The 24732-nt window shown below is 46.5% G+C and overlaps 1 protein-coding gene across 1 annotated transcript in view; it reads right to left on the bottom strand.

Moving 5' to 3' along the window:
* The window catches only part of odad2 (outer dynein arm docking complex subunit 2), a 43105-nt gene that overhangs the window by 3602 nt on the left and 14771 nt on the right, over positions 1–24732 (bottom strand). The window contains exons 10-19 of the mRNA XM_037456092.2: positions 22830–22976; positions 22274–22483; positions 20509–20742; positions 19942–20052; positions 19320–19474; positions 8961–9141; positions 8785–8846; positions 6483–6597; positions 2638–2826; positions 2160–2381 (exon numbers count right to left, since the gene is read on the bottom strand). Coding sequence (XP_037311989.1) covers positions 2160–2381; positions 2638–2826; positions 6483–6597; positions 8785–8846; positions 8961–9141; positions 19320–19474; positions 19942–20052; positions 20509–20742; positions 22274–22483; positions 22830–22976 — 1626 coding nt within the window. The remainder of the gene's footprint in view (positions 1–2159; positions 2382–2637; positions 2827–6482; positions 6598–8784; positions 8847–8960; positions 9142–19319; positions 19475–19941; positions 20053–20508; positions 20743–22273; positions 22484–22829; positions 22977–24732) is intronic.

The following is a 24732-nucleotide window of genomic DNA, read 5'->3' as shown; positions in this document are numbered from 1 at the left end:
CACCCTGGAACACCTTCACTATAAAATTACCATCCACAATTAATCTAATTATTAAACAGCAATTTACTTCATGAAGCTGTTCTCATGAAAGAGCCTATTTATTACAAATAGCTGGCTAAAGCTGTCTAGGAGGATTTATAGATTCAGCAAACAAACTCTAGTCCTCTTGGAAGGGATGTAAAGGAGAGGGGGGGGGGGGGTTGTGCACATGACACAAAATCTAGGACATCCTTATAAAACTGCGAGATACCAAAATGTCAAATGGGACAGCAAGGGTGATTTACCCCTCCCTGGTATGTTTCTCCTGAGGGGCCCAAAGAAAAAAATAAGTTGGCAGGAAATGTACACAAAAAAGCAAGTGGCTGCAGGTCTTTCATTTAAAAGATGATTGATGCAATTTCTCTTGTGGAATTTAATTGATTGTGGGCTGCTCTAGAAGCCCTCGAATGAAAAGCCTAAGATGGGCCACTAGTGTGTTTTACACTGTGAAATACTTTCTCCTCAGTGTTTGTTCTCCCCTGTGAAATGTACAGGCTTTACACCATTGCTTTAGAGACACGTTCTTTGGAGAAAAGTTACTTCTATAAACAAGTAAGAAAGACCTTTGTGCGCTCATGTGAACATGTTTTGAGAGCCTCTCAGTGGCACAGAGAAGCTCTTTGCAATACAATTAAAATAATAACAGAGGCAGTTCCCGGGCTGTAAATTAGACACAGTGAGCTGTAACAATCCCTGATAAACCCTTTCCAAGCCGATGCAGCACTCCTGGGTATGTTGTTTTAACACATTCTCTGAACAGACGCCTGTATTTCACAAAGCAGAACATTCCAGCGCAGACTGAATCGGGAGATTGACAGCTCTCACACTGTAATGTTTCCTCCGGGGGTCAGACAGGTATGGGCCTCCGTCCCAGACCGGCTGAGGCTGAGGCCAGATGGAACAATGAGGCTGCCTGTGTTGCGTTTCCACGTCTGAGATTAAGAACAAATGCAACGCTGCAGTTACGTGCTCTTTGGTAATTAAGCTCTTTAAAAGTCCAAAAATACATCATGCAATAGTGTTGCAATTCTCAACTAGTACATTAATACGGACAAACACAGAGACGGACTAAAATAGGTGGCATCTCACACACGCTAACGCCCATGCATGCATAGAATTTCAAATATAGACACACACACAGAAAAAGGGCCCGTCCAGTTCCTGTCGTGGCTCAAACTACAAAAAGCATCCAGCTTAACGACTTTTGTAAATTGGACACAACTCTTTCAAAACACACAACGTTTAGTCCAGCTACCAATTATGGCTTTGTTGAACCACATTCACTGTAATGTCAGATCAAGCTAAAGTAAACCATTTAATAAACATGGGAAAAAAATTCTGGCTGCAATGGCATAACCACTTCATAATTTATATTGCAGTTGTTATTTAGGAGGGGAAAAAGGTTTTAAACTTTCTGCGGGCACAAAAATAATTTTGCTGAAATACGGGTACATGATAATCTGTGACAAGACATCCATTACAGTGCAATCTCAACGCAAAATCTTCACAGAGCTGTCAGAGACAAACATAAACAGTCTCTGGAGCTGAGCATGGAAACAGCCCGACAGGCCTAACAGTTAGACAAAACAATGCTTGTTTCTCTTCGGAAGAGCAATACACAACGGCTGTGATGAAAAAAGCTGGCGGATGTAGCTTTAAAGAGTTGTGGGTTTGGTTTTGGGGGTGCAATGTTCTCTTTAGCCTTGAACAGCTCTCAGCAACAGTTACCCCCAGATACAGCCCTTTGACTTATGCTGTAATGGCATCTAGGGTCTACCGGAGAAATGGCACTGAGCACACACTGAGCTGTTTGCTTTTCTGAATTCCCATGACGGCTAGAAAGTGGAGTCATGTTTCCGCTGACAAATAAAAACCCACTTTGTTTCTGCTCCATCGGTCAAAGGCTGTGAAAATAGTCACATCTTTATAAAGTTTTGCACAGATGGCTAAAACAAGGCGTATGGGAAGCTAATTGGCCCTTTCCACAACTTAATTATACCAAATGCAGTCACGACTAAATGCACTAAATAAAGCATAGGAACAACTAGTTTGTGAGTAAGCCTGAAGAAGAGCGAAAATGAAGGAGCCTTAAATCTAGCTCGAACAGCACACTGACTTACCTTGACCACTCCTTTGTCGTGCATGGTAATGCAGTTGTTAGGATCTCTGGACAGCTGGTAGAGGGCCATAGCCGTGGTCTTGTGGACTGCCTTGTCCTTTGACTTGAGGTAACGCACCAGGGGGGCCACGGCCCCGGCATCACCAAAGGATGCCCTGTTGCTGCCCCACATGCAGCAGTGGCCCACGGCCTCAGCCAGGTGGCGACGGAGCCTGTCATCAGTCTGCGGAGAGCAGAACACGATGTTATTGGTCCCCAGTGACCTCCCTTATGATGCAGAGAACAGCAAGCTCTACTAGAGCTTTGCAAGAGACTTTTCAACAAAACGTTCTGATGTTCTTTCCTTTAGCTGGGTTTATGCTGCATTAAGTAGGTAAACGCACTCTAAAAGACATAAATCTGTATGTGGAGAACAACCACTGTGCTGCTCAACAGTAAAACGTCGTTGTGTGTCTCCAGGGGGGGAGAAGTGTTCTTACCGTGTTCGTCAACTTGGTCAGCAACTGGACTACCCCGTGATCAGTGAGGACTGCCAGATTCTCCTTGTCTCTGGCTATTTTGGCGATGGCAGCACAAATGCTTGCCAGCACCTCGTTGTTTGTTGACTTCAGCAAATTAACAATCAGTTCCAACCCACCGACGAGGGAGCGCACCATTTCCCCTGCATCCTACAGTCAAAGAGTCTGTTATTAGCCGGCGCTCTGTCAAAGGGAACAAGGAGGATGGCAAAGAGGGGAGGTTGCGTAATGACTGAAGCACGAGCAGACGCCCTGCAGGGGCATTTTAAGCTAGACAGACCAAACAAAGGAGACTAAATAAGCACAAACAAAGCATTTTCATCAGGCAACAATCAAGGTCCCATCAGTGCATCTGTGTGAAACAGATGCTTTGAGAAATAACAACAACATCTACCTGCGTTGTGGATCTGGGCGTGCAAAGCAATACATTTGACATCTCTGTCATCCTCTCTCCTCCTGTCAGCCTAACTTGTCGTAATGAAGACGCCAACCTTTTAGAGCTTAGGGTGACATCTAAAATGTTTTCATCGGACTCAAACACAGTGTAGACCAAGGCTTCGCCGTCTGAGTTCATGGAACCGGATTGCACCACAGGCCTCTCAGCCACTTGCGGGGCGAACCCGACATAACCAACAAGCTCGAGGGGAGGGCCGAGGGAACCGCAGAGGAAGGACCAGCAGAGACGGCGACTTCAGCTCGCCCTGGCACGTTGGGCCTCTGTTTTAACGTATGGCCAGCCACGGGAGAATAAGGGGTAGCCAAAATCTGTAACGTTCAACGCTTTGAAAATAGAACAGAAATCTTCTCAAAAGCATACAATTACAGACCATAAGATTAATCTGCATGTCAAGAGCCAGCGTATGGCACACAAGCACCGGGGACAGTAATAAACTCATTTATTACGTGAACTCTAGTTATTCTATAAATCTCGAGGTTTCATCAAATTCAGCAGCAGCATTAGATGATTTACAATTTTTCTACTTCGGTAGATGCACTGTCTTGTTCCCCCTAACAGAGAAACCCTAGCTGAGATCAGGCCCGGGGTGCGGCCCCTTTGATGCAGTGCCAGAGGATGAGCCATGCATGTTGTGCACGGTAGTAGGGGGAGCTGACCCCCCTGACACACACAAAGCCTTTCCTTAGGAATACTGATGACGGCCGGCCAGGGAGTCCCTGCGACAGAGGAAGCTCTCTCAAGCCACCAGCTGCGATAGACTTTCCAGAATCTCTTTCATGACCTGGACAGGCCCCCAGATCTGAAAACCGCAACATTATGATGCTGCACACGGAAAGGCCCTCCTCGCTATCCCCTGCCCATACCCAGGATGAAATGAAATAGAAAACACATTATCTGCGTGTGCATGATCTCAAACTGAGGAGAGGCACGCTTGAAACGGCAGGAGCGGTACCCTGGCCCCCTTCTCTGGAGCAATCAGGCTTCCATAACATACATGCTATAATGTAAAGGGAAAAATAAATCAAGCATCTCAATGTGCCTCAATGGGCAAATTAATGATACAGCCCATTACGTGCGACTGGGATGGTTGTGCTTACTTGATTAAGGAGAGGAGATGATTGGATGATTCACTACTAAATCTTCACGGTACTTGTACAGTACTATGTGAGTTAAGATGTGGACCTGTGGACACAGAGCAGCAGCAGCGCTGTATGGAGCATCCAGCAGATGCATAGATACCACGTCTCTCTCATGAATCCACTATGAAACCGCTAACAAGAAGCACATGGGGGTTCTATCTAAATAATGACTACACCGAAGCAGCTGTATCAGGTTCCTCAACTCCATGGGCCGAGAGCGCTATTCAGCTCATGTCATTGCTCCTGTCCCTGGAAATTTCCCCAAAAAGCATGTTCATGAATTTCCCTCAAAATTGGCATACTGACGTCCAGACAAACATTGTCAAACTTTGTTAGCGCTGAACACAGGGTTTGCAGTTCCCCTTTTCCCTGCATATGGTGGCCACTTTTTTTGCTACACTCCTGGGCCAGAGAAATTCCAGGCCAAAAAAAGAGAGCTTCACCCCCAAAAAACACCTGTCTGGCCCCAATATGTCAATTTAAACTTAACCAGATTGCACTGCTGACAAGCTGTTTACCTTAATCACAGCGATAATCTAATACAACAGCATTACGTTTGTCATTGGAAATGATACAAGAGCTCAAGGGGATCAAAGAGCTGTTCATGTGTAACCGAAATGAGAGTGCTGTGCTAGAGGCCTGTGACGTGGCATTCAGCAGCTCGCAATGTTTGAAGACAGTACTCCACTAATTCAGCATTGTACTCCTATAACAAGGATTATCCTTACTATTCCAAACATTCTTTGTGCTTTTCAAACCTTGTGCTTACATTACCCACAATGCAACTTGTTGTTTCGATGCCAATAACAGTATCGGAAATAACTTCTGTATGGCCTGAAACGCTGGATCAGGTATCGATGAGTTCATGATCAGCTTCTATACTCTGCACAGGAACAACATTATGTGTCACTGAGGACATCCGGCCCAATCAGTACTGCACAACTGTGGTTAAATACACCCTAATAATGCTGCATCATCAACAACAAATGAGTGTGGAAATAGTCAGGAGAGCAAGCTAACATTAGCTCTTAGCATCCGCTGTGAAACACAATCCAGCTTGGCTTCATTATAAGGCTATTTGAAATTTGTTGTAGGTGAACTTTATCTTTATTATAAAGCAGCTAATAATATATGAAAAAGAAAGTAAAGTATATAAATCTTTTTACAAAACTGAATGAAAATACAATCATTTGTTTCCATTGTATTTGCATCGTGTTTCTTCTTTCTTTACAATAACTAAGAAAAGCTTCTCTTTCGAAGTAAATCGTTAAAGAAAACACTGACATAATGCAATACATACCTAGACTATATAAAGGGGGTATGAATTGTGCCTGAAGGTGTGGATGTCTAATTCAAGAAAAATAATGTAGGTGGTGGTTACATGATTAAAATACACACACGCAAGTTCGGATAACGTTAATTTATACATCACAACGCACTAGGATTGGATTGGTAACTGGTAATAATTGGTAATGGCTGATTCAGGTATTGGAATAGATCTTGGAGCATCTCTAGTGTGGGTGTTTTCAGCATAAATGTGTAAACCTGGTAAGCTCAGTTCTTTCTTACTTCAGAAAAGTTAAGATTGTTTGTTAGTTTAAGATATTTTCATTTTCAAATGATCAGACTTCACACATCCTCATTGGTTCTCCGGTTGAAGACATGAATGACTTATATCATTTGATATGAGAAGTTTTCTCTCAAGAAAATGCTTTGTGTTGGTGAACCTTTTGGTTATATTTTGTGGGTTTCTTTGCAAAGCATTGGAGCAGTGCTTAGTTTTGGGAAGTGGGTTCACAGAAACTAGCCTATGTCCTGTGTGAAGATGTCTCTGTAACTATTAGCATGTTGAGGAAATTTCAGCAGGGAAATTAGAAGCCATGGCACAGGATATTACTCAGTCTTCCTCCCTGCTTGCATCTCAACTCGCCAATGTCAGTGTGCCAAGGAGGCTGCTCTGCTTCGTATTAGCCCCGAGTTCATGTACGCCCCCTCTGACACAGCTCTGCCCCTGCTAAACTCCCAGCAGCAGCAGGTTGGAGGGAGAGCGTGGAGACAAGCATGGTGATAAAAGCAGGTTCCTGATTTGCAAGTGAAACGACACGAACCCTGCTGACCTCTTTGATTTTGTGGTAATCTATGTGCCTTTGGTGTGATTCACTCACAGAGGACACAGGATGGAGGAAGAAGACACATGCACTTTGCTGTACCTTTGCATTCTCAATGCACGGGCAAAGGGCCCATGCAGCACTGGACTGAACATCTGCACTGGGGTTCCTCAATAATGACCACACCAGGCGGACTCCATCAAGCTTGTCGATGATTCTGTGGGGAGAGAGAGATAAAAAGTAGGATGAGGTGAAATGGAGGAAGGAATACTTGAAAGATTTAAGTCTAACTACTTTGATCTTGTTTGTTTCCTAGAGCCCTTGCTGCATCCGTGCGGCAGGATAGAAACCGTAGACCAATTCCAGCATTTGTTTTCTGCTAGCCTTCAGTCCCCTGCCGATCTAAAACTCATCAACTGTCTGATCCCTCAAAGCATTCTCCAAGGAAAAGCACAATGTTGGCAGGGCCAGACCTTAACGCACATACTGTGTATAATGCTTCATACATGGACTTATAAATAGAAACTGAGATAAACTTACACTTTGTATCTGTGGCTTGTTTTTAAAACCTGAGCCAAGAAGAGGACCTCTTCCCAAATCAAACAGAGCCAGAGACACGTCGCTCTATATTTCAAAAGGCCATAAGTGAAGTTTATTTAGGCATGAACTGTATTTCATGTTGCATACATGACTGTACTCAAAACTGCAGTCAGGGTCTGGGAACCCAAAGAATTACACCACAGTGCACCCGTTGTCTAGTATAAATAATGTGTAACGTGTTCCTTGTGTGCTTCCACCAGGAACACATTGAATGCTGTCATAATTATTTAAACACTCCCTAATCACAGTATCTCCATGACTGGCAACAAGAGAACACTCATCAGGGACATCCCCCACGCCATCCGTCTTCCCTTTCACACATAAATCAGTCTACAGGGATCAGAACACCAGACTCCAGTCTACAGGGCCTCCTAAATCCAGACCCGAAAACAAAAAGTGAGGCATCACATCATCTGCCAAACAGCCCTGTCTTCCCATAAAGCAGGTATGAAAGGGATTAGCAATGAAGTTGCACCTGACAGTGATGGATTAGAGTAGACCACAAACCCGGGAAGCATTAAGCAACGTGTGTTCACTCTTGTAGCTACACAGGACTTTAGAGTGGAAGCGCTATGTCATTCACCGCAAACTGCCTACTGGTCAGAAATGAAAACAAACACATGAGTATTTCATGAAAAACCTGAAAGCGATCACAGTTTTTTGGCAACTCACACTATTTATGGAGGACCTGCATTAGAATGACGATGAGGGAATGATTGTGCTGATCAACAGAAGGCCGTAGAGGGAAAAAAAGTGTTTTTAGTTGGTCAAATGAAGTCATGTAAACTGACAAGAATGTTGTATCTAACTGTGTGGTGTACATCATCATCATATTTGTTAGCTCGCCAAATATCAGCTAATTACTGGGGATCTGGAAAAACAGGTTTGGGTTGGAGCCGGAAACAGAGTTATGTTAATTGCTCAGCAAACTACTGTACACATACATGTTTCAAAATAAGCCATCCCCACAAAATATACACAAAGCACAAGCAATGGTGGAAATGAGAGCTTTCTGTTGACAGCTAAGCGTGACGGCTGAAAAATGACATGTTTTGGCCGTCATATACATAACGTTAGAAAACATGGAGAGCGCGATGAACCAACGCCTTGTGTGAAGTTCAGTGGCTTTATTTTGACATGCTTGGATTTTTTATGGAACCTCTTGGGTGTTTCCACAGAACCAATAGGCTCACTAACAATGCAAAGTCAGACGTTAAGTTGTGTTTGTGTCCAGTGCTAATTAGGAAGGCTCTCATACTCTATAACAGTCTTATAAAAGCAATTAAACACAGATGGAAGCTCAACAATGTTCTGCAATATGCAGAGTGAGGTTAAATGAACACAGAACAAAGACTGTTCTGGACTGTGGTTTACTGGATTTCTTTTTTTTTAATTTCCAGCCATGTAGTCTTAGACAGGGTAGGGCTTTAGGTATGCCTGTCTGACCAACTTGAGTCCTGAGAGTGACCACAAAGCTTTAGTAAAACATTGGGAATCACACCACAACCATATTTAACACAGCAGGTACAATAAACAAAGCTTTAAAAAATATCATTAAGCTGAGAATGAGAGGGAAAAGTACCTGCATAATTACAATTTTAAAGAATGTGGATTTTTTAAAGTATCAGCCCATGACAGGTTGATGACAATGTGTTTGGGTCGCGGAAACCTGTATTTGGAGGTAATACAGTAATAACTGTGAGCAAGCCACTAATAGTGTCTTAAGAGACACCTCACATGGGGCTGTTTGCTTTGTGTAAACTGTCCTCTAAATGTCAAAGACCCCAGTGAGCTGAAGACTTACATCATGTTGTCCATATCAGTAGCACAGGCCCCCACTGCCTTGGTTACATTCACAAGCAGCGCCTGGTAAAATGACACAAATTGAAATTACATGTATTCCATCAATGTACTGTACAAACACAGGGTTTTTAAGAATGAAATTACCCTTCATGCGAAGAGAAAAAAAAATCTACTCACCTGGTTTGTTCCAGTCAGCAGGTTAACTAGCGACCTGATGCCTCCACACTTGCGAATGGTGGCCTTGTTGGCAGGTATTTTGGCAAATTCTCCCACAGCTCCCAGAACATTTACCAGAACTTCCTCGGGCTGATCAGTCAGGAGGCAAAGCAGGGTCTGCAGGGCTTTGTACTCCTGAAACCTGTAGATGGGGGAGAAGAAGACAGGGCGTCATCTTGGCTAATGGCTAATGGGGTGTTTCGGTTTTATTTATTATATCAACTGATGAAAGGTCGACTGGGGGAGGGTGTGGGGGGTTTTAGGGGGGCGCGGACAATATGGTCGACTTGGGGTGGACACTACGGCCAACGGTTGAAGAGGAACCTACACGTCTCCGACCAAAGTCCATTTTCTTTTTTTAGCATGAGAAATTGGATGTGTGGCGGGAGTGTGGTACTAAAGACCGAAATGAGTGACTGTCACGCTTAATGCGTGACACTTGAGAGCCCTGCTAAAGTCATGATATAGGCATAGCAGTGCTATGAGATAAATGCTAACATGAGCATGCTAATGACAGAGTTAACATGCTGCCCTAAAGAAGGTATAATCGTTCGCCATAGGCCGATGAGCCTAAAGCACAGCCAAGGCTGATGACTATCACTATGGTGTTTTGATGATAAGAGCTTATTAAGGAGGTGGAAACACAATCGATCCTGAGAGAGGATATGAGGGCACAGACTCCATATCCTGTAAATCCAGGAAATAAATTCTGGGAACATTTCTTTCATCATAACAAATGTCAAACCTTATTGTCCTCATATGTGCAAAGTCAGGGGATCACTCAATGTTGGGGATGCATTCTCTGGGCACAATGAATACCCTTACCAAACATAGTGAAACTTTGTACGCTGTGCCAGATGAAAATTCACGGCAGCATCTGTCTTTATGAATCAGCTTATGGGGACCGGGAATGTCACTAAAATTACTTTGGCAATCCATCCGTTTATTGTTGAGCTATTTCAGTCTAGATTTAAAGTGATGGACAGACCAACAGACCGCCAATGTAGCTATCCCTAAAGACACACCACCAGTGTTGCTAAAGATGCTATTAGTTTTAGCCGCTAGAGTGCACTCAGCCACAGATCTCTCACTGTGACCCAGCAGTCCAGGCACTTTTCCCACGGCTACTCACAGTTGTCCCCTGCACATACTTTGCATGAACAAAGTCTTTTCTGCAGCGTTGAAACTGAAACCTCCCTTTTTTATTTTAATTTTTCGTTGTTTTCCAGCACTATAGTGGTCAACTACAATAAACATTTAAAAGGGATATGATGCGGTTGCAAAAAGCCTCAAGAAACCTCTGATGTTCTATGACTTTTTCTAAAAGTCTTTATTCACAGTTACGGTTTTTGGCCATACAGTCATTTGGTTTAGGTTCAGTTCCCACCAACACACAGCCCATTCTTGCAAGTGAAAATACTTCTGTGGTGGCGGGCGTGGTTTCGGCTCGGCTGCAGAGGGAGAAAGAGGGGGAGTGGCTCGGGGAATGGTGACAGCTGGAGGTGATGAACCTCCAGCTGAGAACAATTGAATGAATGCTTCCCGGTCTACTTAAGAGGGACGGGAGCGAGTGAGAGGGTGGGTGGAGGCGAGAGCAAGCCGGAGAGACAACAATAAAAACGATTTCCGACGGTGAACCAGTGTCTGTGGGTCATTCCGTTCCCCCCTATAGTAACCCAGTTGTTACAGTGGCGCCCAACGGGGAGGGGGGACAATGATGGACGACAAAACGCAGGAGATGCCGACCCAACCGTTTGTGGCGCTGGGCCGGATGATCGGGGAGCTGGCGGCGGTCCAGCGCGACCAGGCGGAGACCAACCGTCGGTTCCTGGGGGCGCTCCAAGCCCAGGTGGGGAGACAAGCCCAGGTGTTGGAGCAGCTCGTGGGGCGGCCCGCCGCACCCCCGCCGGCGCCCGGGATGGCGGCGTTGGCCGGGCTGACACTCCACCGGCTGACAACGGAGGATGACGTCCAGACATACCTGGAGGCCTTTGAGGCGACGGCGGAGGCGTGTGGCTGGCCGGAGGACGAGTGGCCGGTGCGGCTGTTACCGCTCCTGACGGGGGAAGCGCAGACGGCGGCCATGGGACTCCCACCGGCGGCACGACGGGAGTATGCGGCCATCCGGAAGGCCGTGGTAGACAGGCTGGGACTGCTCCCGGAGGACCACCGCCGCCGGTTTCGCGAGGCCAGGCTGGGGCCGGAGGACCGGCCGTTTTCATACGGACAGCGGCTCCTGGACGCCGCGGCCAGATGGTTGCTCCCGAACGGGCCGGGGGGGGCGCAGGCCGTAGTGGAAAAGGTGGTGTTAGAGCAGCTGATGGCGGGGCTCCCGGAACGGACGGCGGCGTGGGTGCAGTGTCACCGACCCCCGACCGTGGAGGCGGCGGTTACCCTGGCCGAGGACCATCTGGCGGTGCATCCCAGCGGGGGAGGAAGACAGCCGGGGCCAGCGGAGCGACCCACACCGGCCCCGCGACAGGCCGCGTTCCCCCCGGCATACTACCCACGGACAGGAGAAGACGGCGGCGCCATTCCCAACCCACGGGGAGTGCAGCCGGGGCCAGCGGAGCGACCCACACCGGCCCCGCGACAGGCCGCGGTCCCCCCGGCATACTACCCACGGGCAGCAGCAGACGGCGGCGCCATTCCCAACCCACGGGGAGTGCAGCCGGGGCCAGCGGAGCGACCCACACCGGCCCCGCGACAGGCCGCGGTCCCCCCGGCATACTACCCACGGGCAGCAGCAGACGGCGGCGCCATTCCCAACCCACGGGGAGTGTCTCAAACGCCAGGGCAGGCGTGCTGGAGGTGCGGGCAGCCGGGACACCTCCGGAGAGATTGCCCGCTGATGGAGGTGGGGCAGGTGATCCGGGTTGCCGGCGCCCCAGCACCCTCCCCCGGCCCGGGAGCGACGTACCGCGTTCCGGTAAGAATCCAGGGGGGTATACGCCAGGCGATGATTGATTCGGGCTGTTCACAGTCTATGATCCATCAGAGCCTGGTTCGGCCCGGGGCATTGGTGGAGGCATCGCGGGTGAGGATTAGGTGTGTGCACGGGGACATTCACGAGTATCCCATGATATCCGTAGAACTTAGGTCCAGGGGAAAAAAATATAGGATAAAGGTCGCGGTTAGCTCCCACCTGACGCACCCCGTAATTTTGGGAACGGATTGGGAGGGATTTAACACACTAATGGGGCAGGCTGCGGGGGTGCGTTCACGGCCGACAGGGATATGCGGTACGTGTGCGGTGCTCAGCGGTGACGCGAGGTCGTCCGACGCTGCCGAGGGGGAGGGGGAACCGGCGGAGCCTCCCGTGGAGACTCCGGCGGTTCCCGAGTTCCGCTCCATGGAAGATTTTCCACTCGAGCAGTCTCGTGACGATACTCTACGCTCAGCCTACGACCAAGTGATAAAAATTGATGGTCATCTGGTGCGCCCTGACGCAGCACAGTCGTATCCGCACTTTTCGTTGATTAGGGACAGGCTGTATAGAGTGAGTCGTGACACTCGGTCGGGGGAGGAAAACACCCAGTTGCTGGTGCCGAAAAGCCGCCGGGAAATGATTTTCCAGGCGGCTCATTATAATCCGATGGCGGGTCACATGGGATACGGGAAGACACTAGACCGGATAATGACCCGATTTTATTGGCCAGGCATCCGGGGAGACGCGCGCCGCTGGTGTGCGTCCTGCCCGGAATGTCAGTTAGTCAATTCACCAGCCATTCCGAGGGCCCCGTTGCGGCCTCTGCCTTTGGTGGAGGTTCCGTTCGAGCGAATCGGCATGGATTTAATCGGGCCATTTCACCGGAGCTCACGCGGATATCGCTTTGTGTTGGTCCTCATGGATTACGCAACACGATATCCGGAGGCAGTGCCATTGCGCAATATCTCTGCAAAGAGCGTCGCGCAGGCTCTGTTTCAGGTCATCTCCCGGGTTGGAATCCCGAAAGAGATTCTAACAGACCAGGGCACCTCGTTCATGTCGCGCACACTGAGAGAACTTTACGGGTTACTAGGCATTAAGTCGGTCCGCACAAGCGTTTACCATCCCCAGACTGACGGGTTGGTGGAACGTATGAATAGGACGCTGAAGTCTATGATCCGTAAATTTATTAGCGAAGATGAACGTAATTGGGACCAATGGCTTGATCCTCTGCTGTTTGCAGTTCGGGAGGTCCCCCAGGCCTCCACCGGGTTTTCTCCCTTTGAACTTTTGTTTGGCAGATCACCAAGAGGGGTGCTGGACCTTATTAAAGAAAGCTGGGAGGAAGGTCCGAGCCCCGGTAAGAACGAGATCCAATACGTCCTGGACCTGAGAGCAAAGCTCCACACACTGGGTAGGATGTCACGGGAGAATTTGCTCCAGGCCCAGGAACGACAACAACGGCTGTACGACAGAGGAGCCAGGCTGCGAGAATTCACACCGGGAGAAAAGGTACTTGTATTACTTCCTTCTTCCAACTCAAAACTCCTGGCTAAGTGGCAAGGGCCCTTCGAGGTCACACGCCGGGTGGGGGATGTCGATTATGAGGTGGTGCGGTCTGACAGGGGCGGTGCTACACAAATATACCACCTGAACCTCCTGAAAGCCTGGAGGGAGGCGGAGTCTGTTTCTCTGATTTCCACAGTATCGGAAAGAGAGGACCTGGGGCCGGAGGTGCCAAAAGCGGCCAATCCCACCCCGCTCCCGTGTGAGGCCCGGCTCTCTGAGGACCAGAGGGCAGACGTGGCCCAGTTGCAGAAGCGGTTTGCTGATGTGTTCTCCCCCCTGCCAGGCCGGACCGACCTGATAATGCACAGAATCGAGACTCCCCCGGGTGTTACTGTGAGGTCACGACCCTACAGACTGCCCGAACACAAAAGAAAAGTAGTTCGGGAAGAATTGGCGGCTATGTTGGAGATGGGAGTAATAGAAGAGTCCAACAGCGCCTGGTGCAGCCCCATCGTTCTGGTGGCCAAGAAAGATGGGGCCGTGCGGTTCTGCGTGGACTATCGCAAGGTGAATAACGTATCACGATTCGATGCCTACCCAATGCCCCGGGTCGACGAACTCCTGGACCGGCTGGGCACTGCACGTTTCTTTACGACCCTGGATTTGACTAAGGGCTACTGGCAGATTCCCCTGTCGTCAGAGTCCAAAGAGAAAACGGCTTTCTCCACTCCGTATGGTTTGTACCAATTTACCATGCTTCCCTTTGGCTTGTTCGGTGCCCCGGCCACATTCCAGCGCCTCATGGACAAGGTGCTGCGTCCGCACGCCGCATATGCAGCTGCGTACCTGGACGACGTAATCATCCACAGCACCACCTGGGCGGAGCATGTGCGGCGGGTGGACGCGGTGCTGGCGTCGCTGAGGCGGGCCGGGCTCACCGCCAACCCGGGGAAGTGTGCAGTTGGACGGAGGGAGGTACGGTATCTGGGGTACCACTTGGGGGGGGGGCAGGTGCGCCCTCAGGTAGACAAGACGGCAGCTATTGCGGCCTGCCCACGCCCCAAGACGAAAAAAGAGGTGAGGCGGTTTTTGGGGCTGGCAGGTTACTACAGACGGTTCATCGCCGGCTTTGCGGACCTCACCAGCCCCTTGACCGACCTGACCCGGAAAGGTGCGTCAGATCCGGTCCAGTGGTCGGAGCAGTGCCAGCGGGCGTTTGAGACTGTGAAGCAGACTCTCTGTGGGGAGCCGCTCCTCCACACACCTAACTTTTCTCTCCCTTTTGTCCTGCAGACCGACGCATCGGACAGAGGGCTGGGGGCCGTTTTGTCCCAGGAGGTGGGGGGGGTCGACCGCCCCGTGGTTTACATCAGCCGGAAGCTGTCGGAGAGGGAGGCCAGGTACAGCACGGTGGAGAAGGAGTGCCTGGCCATCCGGTGGGCGGTGGACTCCCTGCGCTACTACCTCCTGGGACGCCCATTCACCCTCTGTTCGGACCACGCCCCGCTCCAATGGCTCCACCGCATGAAGGATACTAACGCCCGGATCACTCGGTGGTATCTGGCCATGCAGCCCTTTAACTTCAAGGTGGTCCATAGGCCGGGGACGCAGATGGTCGTGGCGGACTTCCTCTCTCGCCCTCTGGAGGGAGGGGGGGGGGAGTAAGCTAGGCCGGACGGCTCCCCGGCCTAAGTCGGGCGGTGGGGGTATGTGGTGGCGGGCGTGGTTTCGGCTCGGCTGCAGAGGGAGAAAGAGGGGGAGTGGCTCGGGGAATGGTGACAGCTGGAGGTGATGAACCTCCAGCTGAGAACAATTGAATGAATGCTTCCCGGTCTACTTAAGAGGGACGGGAGCGAGTGAGAGGGTGGGTGGAGGCGAGAGCAAGCCGGAGAGACAACAATAAAAACGATTTCCGACGGTGAACCAGTGTCTGTGGGTCATTCCGTTCCCCCCTATAGTAACCCAGTTGTTACAACTTCTAATGAAGCCATGGGTGTCCAAAGTTAACTTCAAGGAGAATTTCACCCTAAATGATGACAACGTGTTTCCACTACCATCACTGAAGTGTCATCCCGTCATTGTTGACCACGGCAGAACTACCTTGTTATAGCGGACATACATTTTGAAAGAAGAAAAGCTAACCTTGGGATGGCTAGCATAACATCACACAGGGCTGCAAACCCATGACTCCTCACAAGGCCTGCATGCAGCAACCACAGCGGGGCTTCTGTGCAGCACATTTGATGATTGATTGTACACCTTTTCCCTTTCCCATTCATCAACGCTGGTCACACTCGACAGAGTGCAAAAAACCCAAATGTTGCTTTTTGTAATGGCTGGTGTTTTAAGGAGGTAAAAGAAAAACACTTCAGGGATGCAGAAATGCTAAGCAATGACAATGAAGGGAGAGGTCAACAGGAAATCGAATAGACAGATTGATTGGTTTTCTTTTAAAGGAAATAGCACATTGGAGCATGACTCAGACTGAGCAAAGAACTTTTATGAGGTAGGCTGAAATATTATTTGGAGGGTCAAATGCAGCCTGCTCATCACAGGCCTGGAACAGAGGTAAGATTGCTGGGTAGTCAGTAATTGGAAGCGAACCCCACAATCGTGACCTCAAACGTTACTCTTCTGGTAAATTCAGCTTGAGTTGGCAGTAGTGAATTTCCATTGCAAAGTTATTCCCTCGCTATTTTTAAATTATTTTTACAGCATTGTTATCTGTAACACCTCAGTATACAGACTGAAGGGACCACATATCGGTGTGTCCGTAAATCTGAATAAATGAATGGTTCAATGTTTCCAATTACGACTTCTACGAAGGCATTTTCATTGTTCACATAAGCCTGGCCCGAGTAAAGATAAAGATTTATCTTGAATAAAAAACACTCACTTATTTGGTCTTTAAACGAACATACTTTGGTCATAAATGTTATTTTATTTTGGTGCATCAATCACCTCTCATTTTGATGCATCATTAATCAGGGAAATTACTAGCACGTGTTGCTACTTGTCTTTAGGGGAGGTGCCTGGACCTCTATACTGTCCAGACTGCGTAATCATCAGTCACATTTATATAGGTCTGTTTCAGTTGACTGTGTACTTAATGAAAGAAAAAACAATCCACCCCCTAGCTCTCCATGTTGCCAGGTATTCCAAAATGATTTCCATTTCGGCACACTCAGACCCAATGATTGATTCTGAAATGAGCACATGGCCTTGAAACCTTTCTACCATTACCAGCCTTTTCTTTTTGACAGTAATGGCTTGGTCACTTCATTCCAAGCTTTTGTCTGACCTACACATTTTAAGTTATTCAAAAAAGTCTTCAAGAGTACAAAAAACAGAACCGCTGCCTTACACATTCAAGTGTGCATTAAAAACATTTGCCGTGCATCACGCCGGTTTCCTCTTGAGGAGGCGTTCACCTTCACTCACACTCGACTGCCCACATTGTCCCCAAAAAAAGAAAAAAGAAACATATTACCCACACTAAAACAGATATGCACACAAACGGAAATAAACCCCAAAATGAGAGCTCTGTTCACATCATATGTGCTCTCATTGTGACATGTTAAATTTAGAGCGAGAGCAACCAAAGTGTTTTGTAGTGTTTTTAAATGAAGTGGCACTAAATGTGGCTAATGACATCATTGTAATTATTTATATTATTCTTATTATCAGTAGGATTTAACATAGCAACACTGAGACAAGTCATTAAGTGTGGCAGAGAGCCTGAACTTGCAGCAAGTGCAGCAAACTGCCAAATTCAGAGTGTAGATCACTTTGATCATCGCGCCAAGCTGCAGTCAATAGGGTCTGTTTTTGTAAAGCTGGGTTTTTGTACCTCTTTTAGAATAAAAGACAATTCTTTGACTTTAATAATTTACCGTATTTTCGCGACTATAAGGTGCACTTAAAATGCTTTTTTTTTCTCATAAAACGACAGTGCGCCTTATAATCCGGAGCGCCATATATATGGATGAATTGGTTGATCCATACTGGTTAACGAGGATCCATTGGAGGGAAAGTCTGGTGCCAGCAGCCACGGTAATTCCAGCTCCAACAGCGTATATTAAAGCTCGTAGTTGGATGTCGGGATCGAACTAACGGTCTGCCGCGAGGCGCCACCGTCTGTTCCAGCGCTGCCTCTCGGTGCAAGATGCACGGAAGCATTTTCCAAGGATGTTTTCATTAATCAAGAACGAAAGTTGGAGGTTCAGAGATATTGTTAATATCCACATTAACGTTTGAACAACGTTACCATGGGAGTTAACGCTTAATAATGTTTGATTTAGCACAGCACGATCTAGTGGATGCATAACGCAACCCCAGTCAAACGTTTTACTGCAGTATCTTCTATTCTATACGCCTTATAATCCAGTGCGCCCTATATAGGGAAATAGTTCTAAAATCGGCGATTCCTTGAAGGTGCGTCTTATAATCCAGTGCGCCTTATAGTCGCAAAAATACGGTACTTTTTAAACGCACAATATATTTTTGTGGCAGCAAGGAATGAGTTCAAATTTTTTTAAAGTGACAAAATAAACCTTTAAATAAATTATTTTCTGCCAAATGGTTTTCAACTGATAACTCAAGTTACCAGCGATCTGATCCAAAACATTTGGCCTTAAATGAATGTTATTGACATGCTGCTGCTCCTGTAAAGGAATCCTCTCTTAACTCGATGTGGCAGCAGACACTCAGTTCCAGTTAGGAGGTCTTAACTTAGACTTTAAATGTAGGATATCATTCAGTCAGTTACAATATATGAAGTGAAGACAGATCCTAGTGAGTGCTCCTACTCCTTCGTCTTGTTATTTTTTGGATTCCGTCGCATTTTGAACTATGCTGAGTTGGTGAGTCAGAAGAAAATAATTTCCATAAAGTCTTACCCCATCAAACAGCCTTACACTCCAAAAATATTCTTCATCAGGAATAAATGATTAAAAGACAATGTCTTATCAGTTTCTTGAGTTGATTAATATGTTACCAAGGTATTCAATTAGTGCATGTGGGTGATGTCGCCGGACTCACAATGAATAAGAAAAGAAATACACCTAAATCATTCCTTAAAAATCCTCTGATACTAAAGTACAAGTCAAAAAAACATTCCAGAAGTGTCACTGTCAAATCAAAAAAGCCAAATGACACTTAAATAAACCTTACATGACAAATGATTTAAGGCTCTGTCAGCCTGCGTCCTCTGACTTCATCAATCACCAGTGCTGATTATTTCAGCGCACCAGTGTTGAGTTCGGTTCCAACAGGCCCCAACATCACCTGAGTCTAGCAAATCAGCGCGTCAACATGCAGCAAACGCTCACATAAAAGATCAAAGCAATCATAATCCATACAAAAACTTTACATTCCATCAGTGTAATCACTGTGGTCAGAAACAATGGCAAGGAAAAGGGAGATATGACAGCAGCGTGCCGTACTAGTGGAAAAAGTGACAGCCAGTCGTGAATGAATGAGAGCCCCCCTCAATAAAAGTAACATATGTGCTGATGGCATGATGACCACAATGCAGGCTAGTCGGTTGAACCCTTTATTGGTGTTCTGTTTTCATATTCTGTAAAACTGCGGGGAAACCTATTTTCCATAAGTTGTGGGCTCATATGGGTGAAATGCCTCATTGCTTGTAAGCCCCTTTCTTTTAAACGGAGGCTCATTAGAGTGTTGATCCTGTGGATTGTGATGGATTTATCTCGGGCACACTAATCTGTTTTGACTAATTACAACGTCACAAAAGATATGGCAACAATGCGTTTTTCTGTATCTCTGGTATGTTAAGTGTGTGCTTTTATATACAGTATGTGTGTGTGCGTGTGTGCTAATGAGACGTAATGAGGGGGAGACCCTGGGCTCGGGCATACTTAGTCACGTTCTCCACACTGATGGAACACTTCCAGATGGCCCCGGTGGCGGCGGCCAGGAGCTGCTTGTTGTGCGCCTTGCTCAGCAGCGAAACCAGCGGCTGCAGACCTTTGTACTGGCGCACCAGGTAACGGGTTTGCTTGTCCTGTGCACACTGCAAGTCAGAAGAAAGGGTCAGGCTCTACATTAAGTCTTCTTAAGTCTTCTTGATTTTACTCCTCTCCCTTTTTCTAAGGAAACCTTTGAGAAGGAAAAGGGAAGGAAGGAAAAACTGGAAGTGGAAAAGGAAGTGAGAAAAACAATGTTCTGGAGAGCCATGTTGTGCAAGTGTGCTCTAAAATTGCTCCTGTGTTTATGACTTAATTTTGTTTGGTCAGGGGCATCTCTTCGTGAAACAGGTGGGAAAAGGAAAGCAACTCTGTGTTTTATTAACTCAATGTCTCACATGTGATTGTCTAGATAAAACATTTTCACATGTTCTTAAGCATCCTAAGTAGATATATCACCAAAATTAGTATTCTGTTTTTCCTTCCGCTTTTCCTAATTTCTGTCAATAACTTATCGATACAAAAATTCGATACAAAATTGTATACTATCAATGAAGTTTGAAAAGGGAGTTACCTTGAAGATTGCGTTGGCACAATGCATCTGTAACTCATCGTTGTCTCTGCTTAGGTTTTGGACCAAGTCCTTGATCATGCCCTCAGTCTGAATGGCAATCCTGTAGCTTTCCTATAGTGACACAACACAACTAATCTGTACTCATGTCATATGAGTGAGGCTGCTGGCGAGCATCATACTTTTCCAACCCATATATTTCATGTATTATCTTTAATAAGAAACAGATTCAAATTGCAATAGTTTAATGGATAAGTGTGGCAATATACTATAAATCTGTGTACATGGATATTGTAAAGAAGCCAGATGTCAACCAGTACAACAGCTTGGCTCATCAGGGTGTTTAAAAAGTTCTTTAGCTCTGAAGAAGGCAATGCAGCAGACACAGTACCCGTCGATAGGGTCTTTTACTGGATTATGACAATGAAAAAAGAATATTGAGCCTTATTCCATAAACTACAATAATTATATATTCCATCCATATGTATAGATGCGTTGCATTTTGAATATCTTACAGTATCAGATTTGAAAACTTGTTCCTAACAACATGGAAAAGGTGCCCCCTCTCACCTCAGAGGCACACTCCTGCAGGGTCCCCACCACAGGAATAAGCATGTTCTCATGTGGCGACTTGAGCAGGCGTCCCAGCATGAAGACGCCCCCGGCCTTTCGGATGGCCTCTTTATTCTTAGTGCTCTTGCTGCAGCTCCACAGTGCCAGAGCGCCGCAGCGAGCCACTTCTACATCCTTCTCCTGCTCTGCGGTCAGATTGGCTAAATTGGGGGCACAGTCTAGCAGCCTCACCTGAGCAGAGAGAGACAAGGAATGTATGAAATGTGTCCAGACAAGCAAAAGAAAAACTCCCTAAAAGCTTTTACCGTATTTTCGCGACTATAAGGCGCACTGGATTATAAGACGCACCTTCAATGAATCGCCGATTTTAGAACTATTTCCCTATATAGGGCGCACCGGATTATAAGGCGCATAGAATAGAAGATACTGCAGTAAAACGTTTGACTGGGGTTGCGTTATGCATCCACTAGATCGGGCTGTGCTAAATCAAACGTTATTAAGCGTTCACTCCCATGGTAACGTTGTTCAAACGTTAATGTGGATATTAACAATATCTCTGAACCTCCAAATTTCGTTCTTGATTAATGACAACATCCTTGGCAAATGCTTCCGTGCATCTTGCACCGAGAGGCAGCGCTGGAACAGACGGTGGCGCCTCGCGGCGGACTGTCAGCTCGATGCCGACATCCAACTACGAGCTTTAATATACGCTGTTGGAGCTGGAATTACCGCGGCTGCTGGCACCAGACTTTCCCTCCAATGGATCCTCGTTAACCAGTATGGATCATCCAATTCATCCATATATATGGCGCTCCGGATTATAAGGCGCACTGTCGTTTTATGAGAAAAGTGCGCCTTATAGTCGCGAAAATACGGTACACAAACCAAGTGAACTTCACATGATTTCATAGAAGGAAAAGTGGATTAGAGTGATAATGAAGGGTTCCACATGAAAATAGCAAGTTATTGGCAGTGATTATGGGCGTAATTAAAATTCTATCACCACTGGGTGAAACAGCCTCAGATGTTAAGAGTGGAAAACTGTCAGGACAGATGTTGATGTTAAGGCTGAAGAGCCCTGTATGACGGTTTATGGCCATCATTCAGTGTTCTAATCCATAGTTCCTGGCAGACCCTAGTGAGACAGAGCAGGAAAAACTATTACACACAGAGCAGTTCAAAGGTGGTCCCTAGCGTAGCTTGAAATTAATCTGCCTCCGAGAGGGACTTGCATGAGAACATCCGATTTGGGGCCGAGGAAAATATACAAGGCATAGAGGCTTTAATCAAAGGTCCCTCTTTCAACAAACATGGATGCAGGTCAGAGGACGTAGGGGACCTTTTATCTGTTTTACAACAGAACCCGCTATGCAATGTTCAAAGATGAATGGAGCGTTAACTGGCGAGTTGTGTACAGTGTGAAAAGGGAATGAATTTGAATTACTTTGCATCAAAACCTAGTTCAGCAATCTGGATATGTGTTTTGGACTTTAAGCAAGTAAGTAATGGTATTATGTGGCTCCAATTGTAAGGAGGCGTCATCCTGTTTTCCAAAAGGTTCCAAAGTGGCACAAAAGGTTTTCAGAAGTTAATATTCATACAATTTTTGAATAACACAAATACAGAAAGATGAGGTTATGGTCTGCAGTATTATCTCCTGTATCTTTTTTCATATAATATATATATAAATATATACACACTTTTTTAAAGTACATTGATTTAACAAAAACTTTAGTTCATGGCAGCCTTTTCTTATGCTCACCAGTTTTTTGATTCCACCATATTGCCTGACGGTTCTCCTCGCTCTGCGGAATCTGGCCACGTTAGCAATGGTCTCAGCATCTAAGGCCTTAAGATCCTTGACTGGTGAGTCCAGAATCTTCATAATGCTCTGCAGGCCTCCCATGTCTACAATGGCTCGACGGATATGCACATTGTGACTTATCTTCCTCAGGATTTTCAAAGATCCAATCTAAAAAAGACACGCAATGCACTTTAACACTCAGTAAGATATTTGGAAAAAGATTCATGGAGAAGGACCTGTATGCCAACATGAGGCCTCCATCTGTGCTAAGAGATATAGAGACATGTATTAGCGAAACATTCACCGACGACAAAAAATAGACACAAAATAAATTCAGTTTTAAAAGCACCTATTAGCAGATATTAGGCCCACTGGAGAGTAATTATCACCCTGTCTCCGAGGGGGCATCATCTCCACACAACACACAGTTTCTGTAACTTAAACACAGGCTGGCGCACAGGGCTTTGCTCAGGCCCGCAGGCCTTCCAGGTCTAACTTTGGCACAGCGACTTACTTTGCATTGGACTTCATCTGTATCCAGCAAGTTAATGAGGACTTCAAGGCCACCTACATCCCGGATGGCCAGCTGGCACGTCTCCTGCATCAAATTAAACTCCATCATGGCGCACAGAGTGAGCGCAGTGGCATTCTGGTCACCTACCTGAAACAATAATAGCCAAACATGAGGGGAGACAGAAAGGGAAGAGGAGAGGAGAACATTGAGCATTCCCTTTGCCCCCATAACACAACTCCTGCTGGGGCGCCTTTGTTTAAACCACATCCAGGTAAGTGTTTGGCTTTGTGGCGGTAAACACTGATGGAAAGAAATAACGCGCTAGCAGAGCACCGAGCTCTGGCAACAGCACCAAGACTTTGCCCCTAAGAAGAAAACAAACACTATTAACACTGGAAGCCTGCAACTAAGGAAGAATCAGCATTTCAAAATGCAGAACAAAGGCTGACAGTAGCTGTATTCACACATATCATGTTACACCAATTAGCAGCTTAGTCGCTACAACACTACTAAGTCAACAAGAGCTTTGATTGGGTGCCGGGGAGAACTTTGATCTAAAGTCAAGCCCCTCAACACACATGGGGCAAAAAAATTAGAAAACTTTTTTTTTTACTGCAACTAAATTGCAATGTGTTTTCTAAATCCATCTTCTAAGCCACTTATCTTTTATACATGGTCATGGGGGGCCTGGAGTCAATCATAGCTAACATCGCGCGAGAGACAGGGACACGCCATGGCTGACACATAGACAAACAAAGGGCAATTTTAGAATCACCAATCAACCTATCCCATAGGAAGCCAGAGTACCCGGAGAGAACATGCAAACTTCACACTGGGTGGAGTCAAACCCTGGACCTTTTTGCTGTGAGGTGACAGTGTTAACCACCAAACCCCCGTGTTGTTAAAATTACACATGTATGCGGCAAATCCTGGCGTTTAGTGGTGCAGCCTGACTATAAGTGTTTTCTCCTAAATTTAGTGTCCAAATATATGTTGTCACAATTCATAAATCCACATAATATCCTAGATGTGGATGGATGTTGACAGCATTACAGCACTTAAAATACCAGTCTTAGGGTTGGTTCTTGGAGATGGTTAAAACACCTTACAAGCAGTTAGGGATGGTTATAGTCTGTATCATTCACAGTTGCATAAACCTTTCTGACATGCAATGGTTTTGATCATGAGAAAAATTGACAAAACAATCAGTAGTCAGATAAAACAGAAGCTAGTGGCACGCAAATGCAAGGTTAGCTACTGTAACACTAGACCTGCTACACAGCTTTGATACGTGATACTGAAATGTCCTGTCCAAAATCTCCTGGCAAGTAAACAATCAAATTTTATCCCCTTTCCTGCAGTGGTTTGAATGCGCCACGGTTGAAGTACTCAGCCAGTGGATTCAAGGCCATCTCTACCGTTCCAAGCGCTATAAGCCTTTATTAGTTGCACACTTTAGAAAACGACGGTCAGGACCGCCACAAATGTATTATTTCAACCGAACATTAGAATGTAACGAGTCCTGCTATCAGCTATGGTGAGGCCACATCATCAGTGTAGACCTATACCAGTGTCTCGAATGGTGCTTGATCATATCTTCCTCCCAAAAGCAGCGCTCTCACACAGCGGGATCACGGCCACATGTGGTCTCCATATCCCGATGCTAGCCTAAATGTGAACCATTTGCCTATTAAAAGCAATGGATCTACGGCTTCCTTTGTCTCCTCCATTCTCACTCTTCAAAGGACTCGGTAGGCGAGGTTCGAACCTTCTGAAAACAACCCGTTTTGTTTCGGAGTGATAGCCGGGAAAACCAATACAGATCATGTGTTTATTTTTTTTTAGCTTGCGTCTTGAAGTATTGTCGACATTCTTTATAACATTGACAACATCTGACACTCTC

The sequence above is a fragment of the Pungitius pungitius genome, chromosome 19 (assembly GCF_949316345.1).
Source record: "Pungitius pungitius chromosome 19, fPunPun2.1, whole genome shotgun sequence".
In the NCBI taxonomy this organism is placed as follows: Eukaryota; Metazoa; Chordata; class Actinopteri; order Perciformes; family Gasterosteidae; genus Pungitius; species Pungitius pungitius.
Note: the sequence above shows the minus strand (reverse complement) of the source record. Positions and strands in the feature narration are given on the sequence as shown.